The sequence below is a fragment of the Mesoplodon mirus genome (genome assembly GCF_964341445.2).
Source record: "Mesoplodon mirus genome assembly, chromosome: 19".
In the NCBI taxonomy this organism is placed as follows: Eukaryota; Metazoa; Chordata; class Mammalia; order Artiodactyla; family Ziphiidae; genus Mesoplodon; species Mesoplodon mirus.
Genome location: NC_138995.1, coordinates 10,249,266 through 10,268,382, shown reverse-complemented (window position 1 = coordinate 10,268,382; position 19,117 = coordinate 10,249,266). Strand labels below are relative to the sequence as shown.

Below are 19,117 nucleotides of genomic sequence, written 5' to 3'. Positions count from 1 at the left end.
GCTTTGGAGTTATTTACACCTCCCTGTGAAAGGCTCCAGACGCCCGCCCTGATGAGCTTCCTTCTATTCCTGCTCTGTAACCTCCCTTCACTATCGTGATGATCAAAGTGGAGTTGGTGCTTTACCCACCACTGCTTTTAAAACTTACTCTGCATGAACACATGCTCACTGTGGACATTTTAAAAAACACAGACAATATGATGTCACATATGTGGAATCTAAACTGTCAAACTCACAGAAGCAGAGAGTAGAAGGGTGGTTACCAGGGGCTGGGGGGAGGGGGAATGGGATGTGACAGTCAAAGGGAACAAAGTTTTATGTAAGATAAGTAAGTTCTGGAGATCTGCTATACAGCATAGTACCCATAGCTAACAATACTGTATTGTGTACTTAACATTAGCTAAGAGGGTAGAGCTTATGTTAAGTGTTCTTACCTCAAAATACTAACTATAATAAAAAGGGTGAGAGAAAACTTTGGGAGGTGATGGGTATGTTTATGGCTTTGATGGTGGTGATGGTTTCATGGGTGTACGCTTATCCCCAAACTCATTCAGCTGTAACCATTAATTACATACAGCTTTTTATGTACCAATTATACCTTAATAAAGTGGTTTTAAAAATAAATAAATAGGGCTTCCCTGGTGGCGCAGTGGTTGAGAGTCCGCCTGCCGATGCAGGGGACATGGGTTCGTGCCCCGGTCTGGGAAGATCCCACCTGCCGCGGAGCGGCTGGGCCCGTAAGCCATGGCCGCTGAGCCTGCGCGTCTGGAGCCTGTGCTCCGCAACGGGAGAGGCCACAACAGTGAGAGGCCCACGTACCACAAAAAAAAAAAATAATAATAAACAAACAGAAAAAACACAAAAAGTATAATAGAGAAAATGAAAACTAGCCTTACCACAGATATACCCAGGGTAGTTGGGTTGATACAAGCTCTTGTTTATTCTTTATATTAATATATATTCTACAGAGGTGTGATCACACTGAATATACAATTACTTTTTCTCCTTATCACATCGGTAAGAAATGGGATGAGGTGACCTTTCAGGGATATCCTGCAATTCCCTCAACCACCCTACTCCTGATGGACATGTTTTTGTTTTTGTTTTAGATTTTTTTTTTTAATTTATTTTTGGCTGAGTTGGGTCTTCATGCTGTGCGCGAGCTTTCTTTCTAGTTGCGGCGAGCGGGGGATACTCTTTGTTGCCGTGAGCAGGCTTCTCACTCCGGTGGCTTCTCTTGTTGCAGAGCACGGGCTCTAGGCGCACAGGCTTCAGTAGTTGTGGCACACGGGCTAAGTTGCTCTGCAGCATGTGGGATCTTCCCAGACCAGGGCTCAAACCTGTGTCCCCTGCACTGGCAGGCGGATTCTTAACCACTGCGCTACCAGGGAAGCCCTGATGGACATGTTTTGCTCCAACTTTTTCCTTTTAAATATCAAATAAGAAATATTAACTATTCAATTAGTGAATGGTTTACCCATAAAGCTTTATTCAGTTTCCTTAATTTTGCTCCTTTTAAAAGGCTGCTGCTCCAATAAAAATAAGGAAAGAATCAATTATTTATTCTCCCTTTCTTATATGAGATGTTTATCACTCGTAAGCAACTAATAGATGAAGGGACGTGTCTCTTTAAAAAATTATGGCAGCTAATAAATGAACAGAGTGTTAGAATCAGAATATCACTGTTTCACAACCCCCAGTAAATTAATGGGTCTAGGCATTGATTATCAGGAAAAGAGGGTCAACCAGCCATTGTGTGTCTCCCAGAGGACACAACAGTACCTACAGTCTTGGTCTGATCAAACCTCCTACCGACTTGGAGGAAATACAGATCACAGGGGCCGTGCTGGACAACACCAACTATCTGCAATCCACAGAATCCAGACAGTGCGAAGGAAACCACCACCAAACAACCTGGACTCTTCACCTTGCAAGGAACAGCAACAAAAAACCAGAAGAAATAGAGTTAAAAGGACTTGTCCATTTTTTAAATGGGCAAGATAAAGGTGTCCGTATAAGAAAAGAAGAGACACAGGAACACAGGGAAGAATGGCGCGTGAAGACAGAGGCAGAGATTGGAGTGCTGTGATTACAAGCCAAGGACACCAAGCACTGCCAACAACCCGCAGAAGCTAGGAGAGAAGCATGGAAAAGATTGTTCCAGAGCCTTTGGTAGGAACCAATCCTTCTGACACCTTGACTTTGGACATTGAGCCTCCAGAACTGTGCAAGAATAAACTTCTATTATTTGAAGCCACCCAGCTGGTTGTCCTTTGTTACTGCAGCCCTAGGAAACCAATACAATACCCAAACACTACCATGCGTTCATAATTTTTGAAAAAATGAAAACATTGGTTAGCTTTGCTGTAGACCGGGTGTGGTTTTTCAAGGTAGGATTTCCAGGTTCTTGTCCATAGGCAAACTGTTATTTACTTGGTTGTAGTGATAGCCAGATACAGTTTAATCTCTGGGCTCTCTCTTCACCTGACAGGTTTGCGATTTAATTCAAGGATACGCATCACCACCAGCCATTGGGTCACACTACATCGTGACGTTTCCTTTGCCAAAATGAAACCAGCCTTCCACTGCATTTCCAGCATGTAACTCTGCTTCTAATTTTTTTCTGCTCACATCACAATCAGATCAGGCTCATTGCACCGTGGGCCATGGGTCGCCTGAGTAACACGCTGATTCGCACTTCTGCACACACACCCTGTGACCCCACTTCCACAGAGATCTTCCCCTCGAACCACAAGCAGATGAAACTCTGTGAGCAACAGGGACTCAAGGAGAAAAGGGAGAATATTTGTATGTATACCTGATTGACAGTCTGACAAATTGCCCCCTCACCTCACAGGGCTGGTGCAAGGAAAGGAGATCAAGCACAGAAGTGCTTTGCTTGGTGACAGCACCTGCTAAGCATTCGTCGTATGTCAGCTGCTGTGATGAGAATGAGCACTGTCCCCCACCACCCCATGGACGTACCACCTCTGCCTCGTCCTTTACATTTACCTGATTTTTAGATTCAGCTCTTTTCTTGAGACCCTTACCTTCTCCTAATATAACCTACGGGCAGGTGGTGACTCTTAAATCACTACGGCCCAAAACCTATAGCCCTCCCTTTCCTTCCTGTCTAAGTGGTGGAGGGGATCCACAAGAAACCCCCCTTCCAAGTGGTGGAGAACCAGCTTTCTACAAGAGCTCTTTGTTTGCAAACGCCTCTTGCACAATCACTCTTTTATTTCACTCCTTACTTTAGGGCAACCCACGGTCCCCAAACAACTTGTGCCAGTCATACCTGCCTCGGTTGGCCACCTCTGATTTTGCACCCTGGGTACCCCAGCACTCATCTAAATGACAGCCATGTCTAGATGACATAGTCAATGCTATCTCAATTCCCTTAGGTACTAAAATGCCCCCAAACACCTGCAAACAAGCCCTTTCCCTTCAGGCCTAAGGAAAGGGCCTTCTAAACTGTACTCTCCTAAATGTTAGCAGGTCTGGCTGTCATCCCTTTGAAAAGATGAGACCTTTTTCAAGAGTTTGAAAGGTCTTTGGCCTCCTTACAGTTCTGACCCTTTTCCATAACTCTCACATTTGACTGTTCCAGGGGAAAACTTTCAGGTGCCGTGGGATGGAATCAGTATCCATCTGGGAATTAATAAAACCAGTATTATCTGAAAGCAAAGGGGTACATCATTAGTAAGGAACTAGAGTCCTCCAAGCAGAAAAAAGTGCTTCTCTAACTGGTTGGAGGATTTTGCTAAAGGATCTGAAGCAAGAACCAGTTGAAACTACATTTTGTAAGTTCTGCCATTGTCACGTGGGATTTCAGGAGTGGCAGGAGCTTGTTATGATGTAACCCATTCCCAGCAGACTTGAGGATCTTAAGTAATTCAAGAGGATTTTCAAAGCATAATCGCCAGCATCACCCTCAGTGCTCTGGTGGCCATGATGACTCATTCTCTGCATAGAGTAATACTTCCTTAGACTATTTCTATGTCTTTCTCTTTGGCTGAGTGACAAACTTCTCCCTGACCTTCAAGTCTCAGTCTAATAGTTCCTTTCTGCCAAGAGTTTTCCCCAGGTTTTCATCCTTCTCCCAACCCTAATTGCTGCCTCTTCTATGCCCATCACACTTCAAACATCTCTCTGACAAACTGTACAACAGATAATTTTCCGCAGGGGACAGGAACCATCTCATGCATATTTTATCCCCATCCCCAGACCTCACTTACGTGTTGGAATAAGCATCCACAAGTGTCCACTTCAATTCTACTCCACCATCCAAATTCGACACTGGGGAACATTGTTAAGTAAGACCAAACAAATGTTGGAGGCAATTCACTAGATTTTTTTTCATCTTTCGCTTTAGTTTGGAATACAGCTGGACAAGAATATATAGTCTGGCTTGATTATGGACTGTAGATTTCCGCACAACAGTTCTGGCTTTTAACTCAATGTTTATTTCATTTGAACTCCTAGTGACCATGATACATATCTGGTCATCAGTGTCAGGGCCATCCAAGTTCCCAGGGAAAAAGGACCAGTTACTTCATCCCAATTCTACTGTCTTGCTTTTTTGCCTTCCCTCTTCCTCATTCTCAGAACATTCTTTACCTCTTCTAAGCCGGTACTCCTACCAGTGGCCCCTTAAAAAATCCTCTAGGATCATCCACATTGGCCATTCTGTGGCGCCAGAACTGGGAAGGGGCAAGAGAGATGACTAGCGTGCAGAATTTAAGGAGGCACTCAGTCTCAGGTGCTGAACCACCGCTCGAATGACCCTGGGAGTGAGCGGCTTCTTAAATGCCCCGCCCTTCCCCACGCCCTGCATTATGGCAAAGACCCACTTGCAACTAACCCAAAAAGTTGTGTTTGAATCTTTTCTCTGCCTTCCCAGTGGATCAGTCCATGGTCCCTGACATTTTATTTTTTCAGTCACTCTTCCACGTAGGTCAAGATCTCGGGGCTCACTCTCTTTAGACTCTCGCAGCTACCTGACAGAACACAGATTCCAGATTTCAAGTCTACCTGCAATGAACATGTTACTTTTCAATACCCACTTTGGGTTTTAAGCAATCCTCAATCCCTCCCAAAGATGGACGTCATTAATATGAGTCATCTTCCAGAGAAGAGGTGGGTAGATGTGTTCCTTAATTAGAGTATGACTCATTTCTTCTTTTTCAAAGCTTTTAATTTATCATCTAATAGGCACAGTGATCCGTGGAATAATCCATCTTAATTTTTTTCCTCTTTTAGATGGCTAGCCTTATTACTATTCACAGCACAAGCCAAATGCTTTGGTTATTAAGTGGTATCATTTGTACCCTAATGAATTTACGCCTTTCACACCATTGAAAGGGAAATGGAATATCGTGAAACATTAAAGGAAACCCCAAACAAAGACGGAGCAGTGTTAACCCTCATTGCTCAAGTGTGAAGGAACTGACCACTCAGAAGGTGACTGGATAGTGTAGATGCACAGGATCTGCTGTGGGCAACCGCACCCTTGCAGACTCTTTGGGATGTAGTGCCATCGGCCCCAGGCAACCTTCCCAGCATCTCGTCCCAGGTTCACTTTTATTCTCTGTCCTCATGCCCTCTGGCCTCTTTGCAGTCACTGCTTTCATACTCAGCTCCCTCTGCTTGGAATGGTCCTCTCTCCCCTCTTTTCCTAGTTATGTTCTACTCATCCTTTAAAATCCAGCTCAATTATCACTTCTTCAGAGGAGTTTTTCTTGATCTTCCCAACCAGGTCAGTTCCCCTATCCACGTTCTCATATCACCATCTTGGAATTATCCAATGGCAATCTTACATTCATTTGAGTCACTTTGATTGTTTAAGTCTGTGTCTCTGTAAGACCATAAGTTTCATGAACGCAGAGGATCTTGTAGGTGTTTGCTCACCATCATCTTCCCAGACTTCCAGAAAACCACCTCTCCTAGATCCACGGCAGAAAGAAATAAGAATGACCACAACTAGTGTTCCTCTGTGAACATGGTCTGAGCCAGTCACATTGTCCCCAGGGGTCATGCTTGAACACCAACTTAAATGCTACTGGACTTGGTTGAAGCACCAACCAATGGTACAAGATCAACTCTGATGGGCTGCGGTCCATTGGGGTGAAATAAACAAATCGGGAACACATTTTTTAGACTGTGAAACTCATTATGATGATTAGCCTATTTAATAAGCAAAACAGTGATTCCCTCAGGGCAGAGAGAGCGTGTCTGTTTCGATCATTACTCCGCACACAACTCCTAGAAAAGGGCTTTGGCACTGTTGGATGAGTGACAGACAGAATGAATGGATGGATAGAAGAGTTATCATTTAAGATATTAAGAAGATGAGGGGCAAAGAGGTGAAGTGACTTGCTGGAATGACATCAGTGAGCCAAAACAGAGCCGGAATCAGGGATGTTCCCACTGCCTCCTGCCCCCATCCGCTTGGGATGGTTTATCAAGGCAGCCTCCCAGGGACAAGAAGTGTCAGAAAAGACTGAGATGGCCTCTGTGCTCAGGATCTTGGCCTCTTGAAGCGTTTGAATGACATGACTCAAATTTCCTCCCGCTGTCTGGATGGGAAACCAGCTCTAGAAGAGATGGACTGACTGTGGCCAGAATCCCTAGCCCTGGGAAATCCAGCCTCTGGCCAGCCACGCAGCTGGCACTGGCGTCTCAGACTGGGTGTGGGGGACCATGACCCTGTTTATGAACAGACTCCACTGGGCCATCCAGGCAGCACCAAGCAGGCCACCAAGATACAGCTGCCTGGGCCAAGGGCACTGGGACCAGGGATAGACCTGACAGAAACCTCTGGGCATGGCTCAGCCACGTGAGTCTCACTCTCCCCTCAAATCAACTTCCTCGTTCATTCATTCATTCATTCCAGAGGCTGTCATATGCCAAACACGCCTTTGCGCTGGGGTCCCTGAGGTTGGTGCTATTTTCCTGCCGTCTATGGCTGCACTCTCCAATACGGTAGACCTGAGCATCTGAAGTGTGGCTGGTCTAAACTGAGACACGCTCGAAGTGTAAAATACATCACGGATTCCAAAACCTTAGTACCAAAAAAGGAACATAAAATATTTCATTCATACTTTTTATTGTATTGAGCATATACTGAAATGATGATATTTGGGATAGATCTGGTTAAAGAAAATATATTTTTAAAATGAATCTCAGGAGGGAGACGCAAAAGGGAGGGGATATGGAAACATATGTATATGTATAACTGATTAAATTTGTTGTAAAGCAAAAAATTAAAAAAAAAAACTGGAAAAAAAAATGAATCTCAGCAGCGTCTTTGTACACTTCTTACTGTGACTAATTAGAGAAATGTTCATTTCATCCACGGTTCACTTCATATTTCTATTGGACAGCAACGTACAGGAGAGGCTGATGGGCAAGTTCTAAGCTGGAGGTGAGGGTGACGTTACTAGCTGGTCCAGGTGCCAAGGGAGCCCAAAGGACACTTAGCCCAGACTGTGAGGGGCGGGGGTGGGCGGTGAGAGCAGCTTCCTAGAAGAGGAAGCTGCATCTAAATCAACAGACAAATCTGAGTTAGTTCCAGGACCAGGGCACTGTGGGAAGGAACTGGGTTTATACATCGGCACAAAGCTGAGAAGTCCAGATGTGTCTCCAGTGATGGGAGTGAGGGGGGCAGACAAGGGGAAGAGGAAGCAACAAAGCCAGAAAGGGCAACAGACATCAGCTCTCAGAAACTGAGTCCAGGGCTGTCCGGCAGAATTATAATGTGAGCCACACGCAAAGTTTTAAATTTTGTAGCAGCCACGGGCAGAAAAGTAGAAACAGGTGAAATTAATTTTAATTATATGTTTTCTTTAACCCAGGCTATTAAAAAGGCTATTGTTTCAATATTTAATCAATGTCAAGGAGAGAGTTTGCACTCTTTTTCATTATGATTGTCTTTGAAGTGTGCTGTGTATTTCCCAGCACACCACAGTTTGGACCAGCCACAGTTCAAGTGCTCAGTGCCACACGCGGCTAGTGGCGACTGTAATAGGCAATGCCACATCCGCTAGACTTTTCTCTTGAATGCAGTGGGGAGAGGTTCTAAGCAGAAGGGTGCCTTAGACAAATCTCCCTGCCAGCCATAAGGGAGACCAGTAGTTTTCTGGAGGCTGTCACGACCATCTTCTGTACCCTGTCACCTACCCAGGCACCTCAGTTCATAAACTGTTAACTTGGGAGCAAAATCTCTCTTTGCAGACTTTACCCTTTGATGATGTTATTGGAGGGAAGTTTAGGGATGCAGACAGCAGAGCCCCATCTTGGGTTTTTCCAGAGTCCTGAAAAGGGCAACTTTCCCTCTCTCAATTCCTACGTGGTTCCCACACCATTCAGAGGGCGACCTGCAACAGATCCCTGCAATCTTTCATTGAGTTTCTCCTCTGTTGAAACTCTGATGCCTATACTCACCTAAGAGTATAGGTGCAGATAAAATGAAGCAAGATATGTAAAATGCCTCACACTGTGCTTCATAAAGAATTGATCAAAAAATGGTAGTTTCTTTCCCTCTGAGAGTTGACATAAAAGACTCTTCACATCCCCAAGAGCAGCCCAAGAGGATGTAAACTCAAACAGCATGACTGGGGATCAGACTCCTAATCCTTTCTCCAACCCCCATATAACGAAGTTCAAGGAGTCAGTCCCTTTCAGAAAGAAATGTCCCCAAAATATGCAGGTTACAGACAGCCCAGCTGGGAACTTTTTTCGAGCCTCTTCGTCAGCTTTAACTGGTAAAAAAACAGCTTTTCAGTTTCCCTGGGCTCTACCTTATTGGAGAAGCAGTTTAAAAACTGTTCCTAATCTCCAAGGAGTTTCCAGGTGCTTAATGACTTGCCAGGGTAAGAAACAACTGAATTCTGGGAAACCATTATGTGAGAATCAAAGGAAGCAGCATGATCTGGGCACAACTGGGAAAAAGCATTGGTTTTTGAAGTCTGCCAAATCTGAGTGTGAAGCCCATTTCTGTCGCCAATAGTCATGTAGTCTTTGGACAAATTGCTTATGTCTTTGAGAACTAAGGTACTTGTCTGTAAAATGGGTATAATATGTATCTTGCAAGATAAGAATTATACATTCAAGGTAACAATGTATTAATTATCTATCACTGCATGACAAATTGTCCCTAAGACTTATTGGCTTAAACCAACTTATGATCTCAGTTTCTGTGGGTGAGGAATCTGGGTAGGGCTTAGCTGGGTCCTTTGGCTCAGGGTCTTTCCCAAGGCTGCAATCAAGGTGTCAGCCCAGGCTGTGATATCATTTCAAGGCTCAATTGAGTAAGGATCTGCTTCCAAGCTCTCTCGTTGCCTGTTGGCAGGATCCAGGGCCTCATAGGCTTTTGAACTGACGGTGTCAGTTCCTCACTGGCTGTTGGCTGGAGTTCTCCCTCCATTCCTTGCCATGTGGGCTTCTCCATAGGGCAGCACACAACATGGCAATTTGTGTCATCAGAACAAGAAGGCAATCATAGCACAGGGAGATCAGCTCTGTGCTTTGTGACCACATAGAGGGGTGGGATACGGAGGGTGGGAGGGAGACACAAGAAGGAAGAGATATGGAGACATATGTATATGTATAACACACCATTGTAAAGCAATTATACTCCAATAAAGATGTTAAAAAAATAAAATAAATAAAAACATGTCAGACTTTTAAAAAAAAAAGAAAAAGAAGGCAAGAAGAGTCAGAGAAAGAGAGAGACTGGAAGACAGAAGTCACAGCCTTTTATTTTTAACTGGTAAGAAACTGATTTTTTGATGATGGCCATTCTTACCGGTGTTAGGTGATACCTCATTGTAGGTTAGTTTTGTTTGTTTTTAATTATTTATTTATTTTCATTTTTGGCTGCGTTGGGTCTTCGTTGCTGCGCGCAGGCTTCCTCTAGTTGTGGCGAGCGGGGGATACTCTTTGTTGTGGTGCTCGGGCTTCTCATTGTGGTGGCTTCTCTTCTTGCGAAGCATGGGCTCTTGACGCATGGGCTTCAGTAGTTGTGACACGTGGGCTCAATAGTTGTGGCTCGCGGGCTCTAGAGCGCAGGCTCAGTAGTTGTGGTGCACGGGCTTAGTTGCTCTGTGGCATGTGGGATCTTCCCGGACCAGGGCTCGAACCCGTGTCCCCTGCACTGGCAGGCAGATTCTTAACCACTGCGCCACCAGGGAAGTCCCCTCATTGTAGTTTTGATTTGCATTTCTCTAATGATTAGTGATGTTGAGCATCCTTTCATGTGTTTGTTGGCCATCTGTATATCTTCTTTGGAGAAATGTCTATTTAGGTCTTCTGCCCATTTCTGGATTGGGTTGTTTGTTTTTTTGATATTGAGCTGCATGAGCTGCTTGTATATTTTGGAGATTAATCCTTTGTCAGTTGCTTCATTTGCAAATATTTTCTCCCATTCTGAGGGTTGTCTTTTCGTCTTGGAAGTGACATTTTGTCACTTTTGCTGTATTCGGTTGGTTACAAGCAAGTAGCTGGGTCCTGCTCACATTTAAGGGGAGGGGACTACACAGGACTGTAAGTCCCAGGAGGTGGGTGGGAGCTGTTTTAGAAGCTGTCTGTCACGAGATTTAAAGATTCTCAGTAAATAGTAGCTGTTGTTAAGACTGAATACAAAAGCACTTGGAAAGCAACGTTCATCACAGAAATAGGAGAAATCTGGATTATGTATTAGGGTGAGGAAATTCAACAATCACATGACATTGTCAGTCTATAAAAGAGGTTGATTCTAACCAATGCTCGCTTATCCAAAGACTGCATTTAAAGATACATTTAGGGACTTCCCTGGTGGTGCAGTGGTTAAGACTCCGCGTTCCCAATGCAGGGGACCCGGGTTCATTCCCTGGCCGGGGAACTAGATCCCACATGCTTGCAGCAACTAAAAGAGTTCACATGCCGCAACTAAGGAGTCCACGTGCTGCAACTAAGGAGCCCGCCTGCCACAACTAAGACCCAGCACAACCAAATAAATAATACATATTTTTAAAAATTAAAGAAATAAAGATACATTTAATTTATATCAAACAGCAGTTTGATAATACGCTACCAGATAACAATGTTTGGACATTAGAATTAAAAAGCACCCATTCCCCCTACATAATGTTTTATCATATATCCAAATCCCTTTCTAGTTATTTTAGAATGCCCGTGTTTTTATGGGGATGTAAATAAAAATATGCACCTCGATTTTCTCATTTAACAATATTATAAAGACATTTAATCCTGCTGTACATTCTTTATAATTAGCACTCTAACAGCTACAAATCATTTCCATTCGGTAGATAAATGTCAGAGCCATGGTTTACTTAACCATTCCCTTATTCTGTGACATATAAGTTGCTTCAATGTTTTGCCATTGAAAGCAATCGAGTATCTTTTGCGTGGTGTTTTTTCCCCATAATTTGAATTGTGTCTTTAGGATAAAGTCCCAGAAAAGCAATTCGAATACGCACATTTTAATGGCTCCGTCAAGTTTTTATTCAAATGGGAAAATGGCTTTGGTTTTTATATAAGCAAACACTGCTCCATCAGCCCCAGACTGAGTTCCTCAAAGGCAGACACCCTAGCTTACTTTAGAAAAAAAATTTTTTTAACCATAGCATCTATAATTCGACTGTACGTCAATAAAAAATAAATTTAAAAAAAGCAATCTGACTCTGTAAAAGATGACATAACTAAATCTATCTGCATAACAATAATTGAATGGGAGAAACTTGCCAACTAAAAGAAAATACTTTCAGATATAGTTTAAAAAAACTAAACGGACTTCCCTGGTGGTGCAGTGGTTAAGAATCCGCCTGCCAATGCAGGGGACACGGGTTCGAGCCCTGGTCCGGGAAGATCCCACGTGCCGCGGAGCAGCTAAGCCCATGCACCGCAGCTACTGAAGCCCGCACACCTAGAGCCCATGCTCCGCAACAAGAGAAGCCACCACAGTGAGAAGCCTGCGCACCGCAATGAAGAGTAGCCCCTGGTCGCCGCAACTAGAGAAAGCCCACGCACCGCAACAAAGACCCAACGCAGCCATAAGTAAATAAATAAATTTATATTAAAAAAAACTAAATGAAAACATATGCTATAATAAAAGATATGCCTAAAATAAACCGTAGCATCTAGCCTATAAGCAACACGTAGTGAATATTTGTGCACTGAATGAATGCATGAACAAAAATACTTAAAAATCCGAGACTTAAGGAAAAATATGTCAACTAGATCTATCGCTTTTTTTAAAATCAAGAGATGTTGCATTTCCATTTAGATTTCACTAAGAGATGTGGAGGACTTACCCATGCCAAGTGCTGGCATTCTGTTGTCCTTTCCTTATTTTATTTTATCCTCACAGCACCCCCTAGAGTTCATTTTCCATACAGCAACAGAATGAAACGCTCAAAGGCTACATCAGATTACATCACACACCTGCTTTTCTCAGAGGGTCCCAGGAGGTGTCTATGTACTGATATTTGTCTGACAAGCTCCCATCACTTGAAAAGAAACAGAAGGTCCTCTTCACTGGGGATAATACTAGTTCTGGGGAAACCTCTGCTTAGGTGGAAACAAAATTTCCACTCAATAACCAGGAACCATGGGAATTTTCCTGAATGTAGTTCAGCCTCGGTGATGGGTCATTTTAGCCAAACTACGAATCAGAGTTATATAACATTGAGGTAAGCAGGGCGAAAATGACCCTTGAAAAGTAATTTAATTGGTCAAAATTTACTCTGGCTACTGTTCCTGGCCCCTGGGCAGCATGTTAACTCTTGGAATTCTATAGGACCCTCCTCCCCCAGCCTTTTTTCTTTTTTAAAGAAATGTTCATCTTTTTATTTCTGGAGCTATCACTCTCATTTTTTAGACTTAGGAAACCGAGTCGCTTGCATAAGAGCAGAGAGTGTGAGTGACAACCAGAATTTATTTGCACGCGCTTTTGGAAACCATGGCTAGTTTAGCTGCTAAACTTGAACCGCCGCGCCCCCTGGTGGACAGAGCGTGGTTTGGTTTTTCCAGGCCCTGTTGCCACCTGGGCGACATCTCATCTAACCGGCACTTTCTCTGCCTGTCTCTCAGGTGAAGGAGGCCATGCAGCGGATCCACGACCGAGGGAACATTGGAAAGTTAATTCTGGATGTAGAAAAGACCCCGACTCCGCTGGTGAGTCAAAAGCAGAGGGATCCGTTCAGTTCAACACCAGAAGTTTTATCCGGTGCAGGCACAGGTGGGATGGAGGGAAGCACAGGAAGCCCTCTGCCGGGCTGGGGCTGGTGGGGGGAGACCAGAGGTAATGAAACGCGTGTGCAAGTGAGGGATTAGTCACAAATGGGGTGAACGCTAATAAAGAAAGGAAAACGCTTTGGTGAGAACGTTTCAAGAGCAATCTGAGGTCAGGAGAGGACAAGACCACACCCGTGTCGAGTACACCTGCTCACTCTTGGCTGCACGAGTGGGAGGAATTCCTGGTAAAATTTAATAAATTCACATTCAGATGCCCAGCAGGATGACGCCAACTGCCTCCGAAATGCCTCCTGATGGGTCCATGGCTTTTCTTTTCTCTTACCAGGACAATACCCTTACACGCAGGGACCCCACGAGGAGTGAAGCATGTCACACTCACATCCCAGACACTCTTGCAAGGGTCCCTTGAGGGGCTCTGCAGTGTGGCGGTCGACACAGAGACTGCCACCAGCCTGCACAGATCCAGAGGTGGGGCAGGTGGACATCCATCCACAGGCCATACGTAGAAATGGGACACTGCAGCTACGGATCCGGGCCACAAAGAAGGGCTCGCAGTAGGGGGTCTGTTCCCATTAGGGAAGTCTGGGAAGGCTTCCTTGAGGAAGCGGGCTGAGCACAAAAGGAAGAGCATTGAGTAGACAGGAGGGTGGAGGGACGACGCTGCATGTGCTGTGGCCGAGAGGGAAGTCTGGCTCCAGGTCAGCCATGTGGTACGGGCGGGGGACTGAGATTCAGGAGATAATTCCTGTTTGTAAGAATAAGTGGGGAGAGCAGAGGTTCGGGGGCTCGAGGGAAATTACCTAGCTCGGGTCTAGGAGCAAGAAGAGTAATCCGAGGCACCGTTCATGAAGGGGGCTGTAAATGGACAGGATTGGGATGTTCTGAGCATCTGTCGTGTGCTCAGCAATTTGCCAGATGCTTCAAATACATCATTTCCCTTTGTTTCACTTGGCTCCCGTGACAACTTTATAAGGCAGGTGGGTTTATCCTCGTCCTAATGATGGAGGAAATGGAGGCTTAGAGAGGTGTGACAAGTGTGCCGGGTACTAGCAATGACAAGAAGGCAGGTGGGTAGGTAGATAGATGGTAGATGGATGGACGGATGGATGGATAGACAGGACCAGAAAGAGTCCACATCTTCACAGAAAGGACATTCCCATGGGGGAATAGACAACAAAGTGGATAAACCCACATTTGTTAATAGTGTTCTTCTGGCTCGTACAAAGTGATAGCATCAGGATTTGAACCCTGGCCGGCCGGTGCAGTGGACGCTGTCAGTGCCCACCCATGCCCCCGGCACTCATGATTCCCCTGCGTGCCGGCGCCGTCCTCCTGCTGGCCGCTGCCCCTCTCTGCCTGAGAGCGTGCTCTGGCCATGGCAGCGGTTTGGGTTATGCACAAAATCGGACCTCCCTGGCTTCTCCCCTGCTCATGTGTCCCCCACTGCCCCCCAGTGGTCCCCAGCAGGACTGAGCCCAGCTGCCCATGGCAGGACCTATTAACATATCCCGTGCCAGCTTCCTTGCCTTTTCTGTCTCCTTTCCTCACTCCGACCTGTGCTTCCTGGGATCATCTCCCCAGTTCCAAGCACTTGCAGTCAAATGCTTCCTCAGAGTCTGCCTCTTAGGGCACCCAACACAAGCCACCTGGCACCACACTGCCTTCCTGAGGAATCAGGTGACCCTAGTGTTCAGCCCTCAGAGAAATCTTTCCCAAGGGCCTTCATCAGATGCTCGAAGAAGGCAGGAGACAGATTGCAGAACCCTCTAAAAAGTCCCCTGTTGAATTACAGATGGCCAATGACAGCACAGAGACCAGCGAGGCGGGCGAAGAGGAGGAGGACCACGAGGGTGACAGTGAGAACAAGGAGAGGATGCCCTTTATCCAGTAACCCGGGACCCAGGCAGGAGGATGTGAAGGATGCTCTGGAGAAAGAGGAGCCGGCTGAGAAGACTCTTCTGTGCCCCAGTGAACAAATGCTGTAGTACACTGTGTGCTGTGTCTGTCTGCTGTCAGCTGAGCTAAAAAGCTGTTGATCACTGTTGTTTTTGAAATTAAGTGCCAATCCCACTCCATGCAGTATTACGTCCTTCCCCCATCTGTGTCTTACACTCTCCCCACTCCCCTGTTTCAAAACCATCCACCTTTGGGTCCTTCTCGACAGTTCTAGAACAGCCTTGCAAAATGATACAAGTCCACAGGTCCATTGCTTAAGAGACCAGACATGGGCAAAGACGAGTTTGGATTGAAAGGGGTTATCACAGAGCCCTGTCCTAGAATTCTTCAGGCCAATGACACTTTTTGCTGCCAGCCGCCCATGCTTCCGACAAGAGCGCTTGCCAAGTTGGCTGGCAGCAAGAGGGTAGGCCAGGAGATGTTTTCATAAGCCCGTAAGTTAGGATCTCTCCAAGCTGTACTGTCCTACTTCCCACTGAAGAGGCAACCTCCTTACATTCGATCAGGTGTTTCACGGTCAGAAGGTTAAACCAACCTCCCCTCACCCTCTGATGCTTGATTCCTTCACCGGTTCTTAACCATAAACATAGGGAAATAGATGTGGTTATTTCAGGATAGAAGATGGGTCAACAGCCAAAGTATGAGGACCAGCCACAGAGATCCCTCCTCTGAAACCACATCTCATGAGCAAAATCCTCTCCCCGCCATATATATTTAATTTTAAGAAAACTCACCAGGTGTGGGACTATTTCAAAGTCATTACTGAGACTCGCCTATGTTTGCACACTGGCCATTGGCATTACCGATTTTGCTCTTTTCATTTCCTGGTACTGAATAGCAGCCTTTACCTTGGATCCCCCAAGAAAGATCTCCTTTGTAGACCATATTTGGGGGAAAAAAATCAACGAGTATCTTTCTTCTGGCCAAAGCGTGTTCCAACGTGTCACAAACTCTAGCGATACAAAAGTCGGTGTTTAGTACCTGACGCCAAATATGTGTTCCTCTCCTCTGAAATATAAAATTATGGTGCAGACTCTTTGCAAGGCCCTGCTTTTTGGAAATCCGGTACCAAATTACTTGACTGCACACCCTTGATTAATTTCCCAGTTCCCAGACTCCTAAGAAGCCCACCCCCCGCCCCACCGCACTTGACATGGCTTGAGGTGAACAGTTGCTCTGGAGGGGGGACAAGAGGCCCAGTGTCTCCACGGGGCAGGGGGGGTGCGCCTCACCACCTCTTCCCAGTCCTGTTGGCCCAGAGGGTGGACTCCGTCGCTCACAGACCAAACAGGAGACACAAGGAGCCCGCAGGGTTAGCAGCCCAACCCACTTGCGTTCTGGAAGACTTCCGAGGGCTCCTGCATTGCCCAACCTCTCCACCAATGAGCCTCAGGGTACACCCCACACTTCCCCCAAGTGATGTCAAGGAATGCATTTCAGCAACTACCTGTTTTATTCCCTAAGTCCACTGGTAACAAAGGTCACCTCATTAATCATGCTCTTTTTTTCCTATCCTAAGCTTGTGATGATGACTTATTTATGCCAAGTATTTATCTGAAGGAAGTGTCTCCTCATTATGAATGTACATGTAAGCTATGAAGATGAGAAAGGGTGGTGCCATCTGATGAGCAGAGGGATGAGAGCATCTCAAAAGAAGACGCCAACATCAACTTCTCTTCTAGGGGTCATTTAGAAAGATAACATAGAGGTTGTATCCCCCCAACAGGTTTGCTAAATGCAGTACTATTGGTCATGTTTTTCCCATAACCAAGCCTTTAGTGAGGTCTTAAGAGGAACCGTTACCCAAATGACATTCCTGGTGAGCTGGCCAAAGATGGCATTTTTTAGGGCTGGAGGAGCAGAGACCCACTGGCCATATCAGGCCTTTTATTTGCCAGGGGAGATGGAACTCTCCATTCAGAATCCAAGCGGCCTTTGTTATGTCCAGAGGATTAGCATGAAAAGACATTCTTCCCCAAATCTTCCCCAACTATAAGGTTTAGACAATAATCACAAATTATGCTGGTTAGTTAAAGAAAACCCTTTTGTCTCCTTGGGATACAGAATGAGAAGAGAAAACTAGTGTTTGACCAATAAGACCAACTTATGCCATGAAGAATAGGGGAAAAAAATTAAAGTATCAAAATTAACTGTTTAACACACTCTCGTTCGAAGCGTCTTGTTTGCTGTCACTTGACTGTTTTTCTGAAGGAAGTACATAGAACGTCTCAGGTTGCCTTAAAGGAACTGTGAAGGCTTCTCAGTAATTTACGTTTGATCGGAGGGAACTGAAACATTGTCTAACGTATTTGTGGCTTTAGAGCTTCTGTTATATTGTGCCTACAAAGCAAATTATGTTTACATAAAAAAATATAAATAAAGTATTCAGCATAGCATAACCTCGCCTGGCATGTGTTACTCCACATACATAGTTGTTGCAAAAATGGTCCCACTATTAAAACGCAAGGCATGGGTGAATGAAAAAGAAAATATAAAAAACATGTCATAGAAGAATCTTCAGATGAGAAACTAAAGGCTATATACAGAAAACAGGAGTCAAGATGAAAGAAGCCTTTAAAAATACATTCAGCTTCCCTCAAGCAAGAAAATAAGACACCACTAAATAAAAGAACTATTAAAGGCATCATGTAATAATAGTAATGATAAGAATAACAATAATTATAATAGTATTTATGATACCTACTATATGCTACTAAAAGATATATATGTGTATATACATATTATATATGTGTGTGTGTGTGTGTGTGTGTGTGTATGTATACTCTCTTACCCTCCCAACAGCCCTGAGAGGTGAGGTTTACCATTACGCCCATCTTATAGGTGAAAAAACTGAAGACTGAGGTTCTGCACTAAGACCACACAGCTAGGAAGTGATGGAGCCAGGATCTGGAGCCAAGGTAGAATCCATGCTCTTAACCACCCCACCATGCTTCTTGGCTTAAATAAGGGTAAAATACAATGCATTTCAATTACCAACCCTTCTCACTACAAACTGTTCAGGGATTCTCTTTCCTCTGATTTCAAGGATATGTTTATCCATTTGTTTTGCTTTGTAGCAAATAATATGCACATCAAGAAGCATTTTTTTGTCTGGCCCTCGATCCAAGTGCTCAGTGAAGTGCTGATTTCAAAACTCACACACCTCAACCATTTTCCTTTTCATGACCCAACATCCTCAAGGTTATCAAAGAGATGCACAAAAGTGAATCTCCAAGGGCAAAGATTTCATGAAGGAGGAATTCATGATTAGGGAGGCTTGGCTGTATTTACTATATTTCTCAGCAGGAAGCCAAAACAATTAGAGCTAGGTCCCATGTCAATAAAACACCACATACATAAACCTGAATTTACAAGGTAGAACGGTTAGTCCCCTTGTCAGTGAAATTCTTATAAGATCACTGTGCAAAGGATCTTCCCATTACGCTCTCATTTAATGCTCACGTGCTCCGTGTAAGGCATGTAAACACAGTCCAGCAAGAAAAACTGGAATCTAAACTAAAATCCACATCTTCCCTTATAACTCTGAGAGTGGGGAAGAGGTCTTGCAGTTGGGAACAAAATTCTTTTCAGCCATGTGGGTGAGGTTAGAGCAGAAATGGAGGTAAACCTTTCAAAAGCCATCTGGGGCAGAAGGAAACATTAGTGTGAAAGCAAGGAGGTGGGAACGTTGAAGGGCACATAGGAAGACAGGAGAGTAGAACAGTAGGTGAAATACACGCACGTGGAAGTGCAGCGGAGCTGGAGAAAGGCATGATGGGAAGTCCCAACCGGGCATGGAGGTCTCTGAATGACAAATGAATAATCTTGGATTTCCATGGGAGGGAACAAGGATGTGCAATGGTGTGACATGACAGCTTGCGGGTGTGGTGGCAGGTGATGACAA

At 44.9% G+C, this 19,117-nt stretch overlaps 1 protein-coding gene across 1 annotated transcript in view; it reads left to right on the top strand.

The window, feature by feature from the left end:
• Positions 1–17,596, top strand: part of VAT1L (vesicle amine transport 1 like) — a 151,388-nt gene extending 133,792 nt beyond the window's left edge. Inside the window, exons 8-9 of the mRNA XM_082607570.1 lie at positions 13,093–13,176; positions 15,050–17,596. Of these exons, the coding sequence (XP_082463696.1) occupies positions 13,093–13,176; positions 15,050–15,148 (183 nt within the window). The 3' untranslated portion in view covers positions 15,149–17,596. The remainder of the gene's footprint in view (positions 1–13,092; positions 13,177–15,049) is intronic.
• Positions 17,597–19,117: the final 1,521 nt, after the last annotated feature.